Here is a 6,201-nt window from a genome sequence, read left to right on the forward strand (position 1 = left end):
ATTGGCACGGTTGAGGGCGGCCTGCAAATGGGGAAATAGAACAGAATTGATTCGAAGTGGGTGGATCAATAGAGACAGCAATGCAAAGCGTCGACCTGAGAAGCAAGAGATATGTCTCTCCCTCCCAGGCTGATAGTTAATTAACATCAAGTTTATGTTGCTCCAAACTCGACCACAACGGGCAAGCGTACTTTTACACAGCCACACACCAAACAAACCAACAGACCAATCCCCTCCCCAAATGAAAGCCGACCTTCCAATGTGCATATAGTATTGTAACCCAAATGATTCAGATCAATATGCATGGGCACTAAGTCCCGGCGACACGGTTGGTGATAAGACTGCATTGAATCGCGTTTGTAATGTATGTTGGCTGTTTGGGGGCCGATTGAACATCGGATGGAAAGGGTTACATCTGTGCGTAGCATTTGTCGCCCGCGCGTTAGGCGCCCAGCTATTGTGACAGTAATCTGCATGCACGTCCAGCATCACGCCATAGGGATGTGGGACACCACGATGTTGGTGGCAGTGTGCTCTGATCGAGCGGCAGTTCGTCGCAAAGAAGAGGCGCCCGAAGCATGAGTCAAATACCTTATATTGGTGCTTCGCTCATCAAGGCGAGTTTCTGTCTTTATCGGAGGCATGTTAGCGTTCGACAGAGTTGCACATAGATTCAAGACGTACGTGAACATTAACAACAGGTTACTCCTGTATACCTCTCCAATTTATCAAGGAAACGAAAACATAGTTCGTCAAGATGTCTTCTATCCCCGGAGCTCCACCCCAAAGACTGTGTTGGATGCTAGCGTTCCGCAGTCCACTTTGTTGGTATGTCGGCTTGTATATGCACGTTCCGCGAAATTATATCCGCTTTTATCCCGGTAGCTGACTGAATGGCTCATCAAAAAGGGTATTCTCTGGTCCGGTGTTGCGTTCTCAATCTTAGTCGTGACAGTCAGACTGGCCATTCGATTCCGTCTGTTCGGGCGCTTCAAGGTGGACGACTACATCGTCCTTTGCGCTCTCGTCTTCTGCATGGCATCAACAATTATATGGACTGTCCTCAGCGACGATTTATATATCACCTTGAGCACAACTATGGACCAAGACTGGTCGAAACTCCTTGACAAGGCTGCGGAGGCTGTCAACGGCAACTTGGCAAGCTACATTTGCTCCTGGTCCTGCCTATGGTCAATCAAGTTGTCATTCATGGCTTTCTTCCACGGCCTTGGAAGACAAATCAAAGCTCAACAGATTCTCTGGTGGACTGTAACCATCTTCATCGTGGCTACTTATGCAGTCTGTATTGGCTTGCTGGACTACCACTGCCTGACAAGCTCGGGGTTGGATGTTATAGGCAAGTGTTTCATCTTAAGCTTACAAAATATATATGGCTAACAATGTGCAAAAGAGAACTGTAATTCTAAGCAAGTACTTGATTACGAATATGCAAACACTCGGATCACTACGACTTTGGACATTGTCACAGATGCATTGAGTGAGTGAGACACACGTATCTCATGTGAATTGCGATGCTAATACACTTAATCTACTAGTCGTTTTGGTATCATCAAATATTGTCTGGAAAGCTCATATTTCGTGGCAGAAGAAGATAGCCCTGGCTTTCATTTGTTCTTTGACGATTGTCATGGTGGTGGTTGCGATTATCAGAATCACAGTCGGTGCCCCTGGCAAAGCGCCAGACTTGTCTTGGTTATTGCTCTGGAACTCGATTGAGATGACACTTGGTAAGCACTCGTTTGATTATGGCATTGCAAGTTTACTAATATCATGCTTAACCCGATTCTTATAGCAATTTTTGTCGCCTGCATTGCTTCCTTTCGAAGCCTATACTTGCACAGTAAAAACGCACGACAGCATGGGAACAAACCGCCTTTTCCACCACCAGAAAGGCCCCCACCACGCCGCCCTATGCTCTCGTCCATTGGTATCGACACAATGCTTAGTGCAGAGAATGATCGTTGGATTTCCGTGCCAAATCATGAGAGCGAAGATGTCCTATGCTTGCCAACCCAACAGCAGTCACGGACAACAACTCTAGCATCATCCAAAGCCGAACAAGGCTCTAGGTCTTCGCAGTAGCTCTAGCAGTCCACCAGCATCGTGTTGGTTCTATTTGGATCAATGCTTGGAGCTAGAGAAGCGAACACCCATCATGAGATACGCACTCACCCTGCTGCAACTTCTTGAAGTGCAACATGATATATCTGTGGTAGCTTGAGATCGTTCAATGAGTAGTTGTATGATAAGCATATGTTATGCCTTCTCAATCTTTACCCTGAGCATTCACCAAGTCTAATAGGTGCACCTGTGAAAACAACATGGTCTTCTTCAAAACTTGCCACAATTCCAACTTTGCCAACAACGATGCTTGGTTCCTTCTGTGATTGTCGTATCATCATGATGTTATAATAACTCCGCCAAATAGTGAGTGGGTATGCAGTCATCTTCCAGGGGTCGCAATACGTGCTACCTGTCACACGCAGATCCAACAGTCACTCTGCAGAACCAACTGGCATGCAGCATTGGTCCAACAGGGGCCTGCATTCCGGAAGGGCTACGGCGCCTAAGGGTAGAAAAATAAAGAAGGAAGGACCTTAAGGTCCTCTACGATGTGTATATAAACCTCACACTCGACCTCACTTTGAGTGAGAAAAGAACCAGAGACTCTAGAAGTGCCATAGTCAAATATTAGCTGAATCAGATCCAAGCCCTTCAAGCCCTTGTCACACTACCATAGCCGAGGTGTTACAGATGGCGGCTAAATCGTAAACCCATCACGTCGACACTCTTCGGCTAAGCTCATGCTTTCCCAGCGGGTCTTGCGGTCGGTCATGGTAAGCTAGGGTAGCATCTGTAGGGCTCAGCCTACCACCAACACCATCATCACTGCATGCCGATATTGGTGGAAACTTAAATCGACCCCAACATGGTAAACTGCAAAGCGGCTAGGGCGGGGCAAGGTCAACCATTATGTGGCCAGTATCATGCATGAGAGCCCTGCCCAAGGTGAGGAAGACCGAGAAGTATCCAGTCACACTGTGTGACAGGTGTGGCAGTTGCCGTTCCCCTGGGAATTGGCTGATACCTCAAGGTGCACCATGAGGATGCCTCAGTTATTGCCTTGTGGTGGACTTGGCAACCAACGAGACCAACACTCTTCACTGAGCTCGTTCAACTAAGGCCATGAGCAAATTGAAGGCTTCATATGAGGGGGAGCGTCGCGCTTCTAGTATGGAGCAGAACTGCACATTTCTTGTCAACCACTTGTTCCTATTCACTCGGTTTACTTGAAGGCAAGGCCGACTGAACTATGTGGTCTCTTGTGTCTCATCTGCTTTACGCTGAGCCAGCTGGTTTCAGCCGTTACTATACCCACCTTCTACTTGGCCTTCCAGTATTGCTTGCTGCGTGGTCGTTGTTGAACTCGCTCAGAGTCTATTGGAAACGGCCTGTAAGTAACAGCAATTCCACCAAGCTCTTAGTCGGGGCTAACCTTTCTTCTTCAGAGCCATGTGGCCATAGTCGGCCCAAGGCTAAGATACGGGAAGTGGTGGAGCACGTCAAACTTTTTACTCAGAGGAGGTGACACTATCTATGATGTCTATCGCAAGGTATGTCTCCTACCTTGACCGAAGCGGAATATGACTTACTTTGAGTGACCTAGCTTGGTGGTTCGCTTTTCGCCATCCCGCTCATCTCAGAGTACCAAGTCCTTGTATCCAAGAGAGATCAAATTGCGGAAATTGCCAAAAGCCCGACGAGCATTCTCTCTTTCGAGGCAGCAATGACAGACGTGAGTAGATTATCAAACTGAGTTGGCTGCTCTATCTTTCCATGTCATGGACTACGGCGCCATAACTAATTGGGTTGAAACTAGCGAATCAATCATAAGCATATCATGCTGGGCTTCGAACACAACGACATTGATCCTCACAGCTCTGTGCCTATTCGCGCATTTAAGGTTCTTTTACGGAAGAATCTTGAATTCTTGACCCCTATGATCCAACAAAGAGTGAAGGAAGGTCTGCAACTGTATCTGTCTAGCTCCGCTAAATGTGAAAGTAAGTCAGCCGTACTCACTTTGCCTAGGGATGAGCCCTAATCATTCAGCAAAAACTTGGACTGTCTCTGCATTTCCACTGGCCAAAGCCATTGCGGCCCGCGTGAACAATCAGATACTTTTTGGTGACGACTTAGGTAAAGGAGACCCCCTTCTCCGGACTGGTTTCGAGTTCATCTCACGCTAACTAGAATTCATTTAAAGCGGAAAACGAAATTTTCGAGAAAGAATCCATACAATACGGCTGGGATGGTGCGATCACAATGGAGCTTTGCAGATTGCTTCCAAAGTGCATAGTAAAGTACGTCTACCTCGATGAATTGCCCCTATATTCGCTGCTAACTAATATTCTTTAGATTTGTCGGCCCGTGGCTCATGGCTCGCAGCGGTGCGATGCAAACAGTCGGCAGATATGTGACCAAGCTTGTACATGAGCGACTTGTGGCTCGCGATAATGACAATGATGGGAAATTTGTAAGACAGACACTACGATCACATTTCAGGGCACAGATTTAACACAATAATAGCTTGACTGTACGCAATTCATCATCAAAGAATCCCGTACCGATAGACAGCGGTCTCCAATCCGATTGGTACAGCAAATGGTTGCCTTGCAGTTTGCTTCAGCTCATCAATTACCAATGGTATGTTCAGGTCGATCTACCTCTAGTGTTTCGTTGCAGTCCATAGCTAACCAGTGCCGCAGGCGCTCGCCTGGGCCATCATCATGCTCTGCAAGCATAGTGAATATATCCCTTTGCTTCGCCATGAGTTGCAGCAATCGGAGTTACATAGTCGCAAGTACCAAACAAAGGATCTCCTGCTTCTCGACAGCTTTTTACGCGAATCCTCAAGACTGAACCCGCTTGACTGCTGTAAGTTGTTGCGTGTGTCCTTCCTTCGTCCGGTTAGATTGCTGACTGGCAGCTTGTTCCTCTTCTATCAGTGTCCGTCCAACGTAAGGCTATCCAACCATTCACCTTTTCTACTGGCGAGCATATCCCAGCAGGCAATTTAGTGGCAGTTCCGCAGCAAGCTATCATGCGAGACGAAAACAACTATTGTGATCCTGAGACATTTGATCCATTCCGGTTCTACACAACAGATTTATCTACAACGGAGCCTGTAGTGAAGTTCACAGATTCTCACTGCTGGAAATACCCATTTTGGGGATCTCCATCTCATTCTTGGTAGGTTAATTCCTTCATAAGTTGGCTTCTTCCCTCATGAACAGAATGGAAACTAACATTGACAAGTCCCGGCAGATGGTATGCAGCCGACACGATGAAACACGCAATTGTTCATTTGTTGAAAAACTATGATATGGAACTAGCGACATCAGGACCTCCGAAAGTAATGAAATGGACTACAGCCCTTGCACCAAGCTTTGGAAATCGTATCACATTACGAGCTCGTCCTGATTCTGACTTGTGCGCATAGAGAAGGGTTGAAGGTAGATGTGAATTGATATAGGCGTTTTCAAAGTCCATACCAACATTTGAAGCCGAAACATGGCTCGGATCAAATAGATACAAAGTTCACTGTGTTTCCATCAGCTCAAGCTTCTCTACCTCCTGACTCAGTGCGGCGATGCCAAAACTCTTCAGGGAGTCCGAAATAATAAGGACAATCTCATTCGGCTTCTCAATCTTCTCCTTCGAGTAGATTGACAGCGACTGCGGCGAAAACATGGTTTTTTGTGCCAATGTCACCAACACCACGGCACCCATTTCCTCTAATGAACCGTATCCTACAATCTCCCAGCGCGTGCTCACGAGTCGGAGAAATCCCGTCCCGTGCCAGTCATAAACGCCGGAACAAGAGGTCGAAGGCGTGCTGACACCTTTGGTAGAGTGCTGGGTGGATGAGTCGATGGCGTAGTAGGATGCAACGTCGTCAAGAGCAGCTCCGGCGGGACCAGACTTTGTAGATGACTGGTAGGTGATGGAAACAGAGTGTTTTCTGTCCTTCCAAAACGCGCTCGAGGTGGCAGCCATGTGCCATTCCCCAACTAGCTCCGTGGTGGTTGGGAGAAAGCCCGACTTTGGTGGTGGGAGTGAACGGCCTTGCGTGATTAGGAAGGGAGATCGTGCCTGAAACAACACTGATGGAGACAT

The 6,201-nt window shown here is 47.4% G+C and overlaps 2 protein-coding genes across 2 annotated transcripts; one reads left to right on the top strand and one right to left on the bottom strand.

Moving 5' to 3' along the window:
• Window positions 1-4,347: 4,347 nt before the first annotated feature.
• PG997_010216 (uncharacterized protein) lies at window positions 4,348-5,524 on the top strand (the record flags this gene model as incomplete). Its single annotated transcript, XM_066814531.1, has 6 exons — window positions 4,348-4,385; window positions 4,441-4,558; window positions 4,612-4,728; window positions 4,791-4,959; window positions 5,031-5,274; window positions 5,341-5,524. The coding sequence occupies 6 exons, from the start codon at window positions 4,348-4,350 to the stop codon at window positions 5,522-5,524; spliced, it is 870 nt and encodes a 289-aa protein (XP_066666493.1).
• A 98-nt stretch (window positions 5,525-5,622) lies between these two features.
• Window positions 5,623-6,201, bottom strand: PG997_010217 (uncharacterized protein; the record flags this gene model as incomplete). The annotated part of the gene is made up of 1 exon (XM_066814532.1): window positions 5,623-6,201. The coding sequence occupies one exon, from the start codon at window positions 6,199-6,201 to the stop codon at window positions 5,623-5,625; it is 579 nt and encodes a 192-aa protein (XP_066666494.1).

The sequence above is a fragment of the Apiospora hydei genome (assembly GCF_038363865.1).
Source record: "Apiospora hydei strain CBS 114990 chromosome Unknown utg000007l_segment0_segment0, whole genome shotgun sequence".
Classification (NCBI taxonomy): domain Eukaryota; kingdom Fungi; phylum Ascomycota; class Sordariomycetes; order Amphisphaeriales; family Apiosporaceae; genus Apiospora; species Apiospora hydei.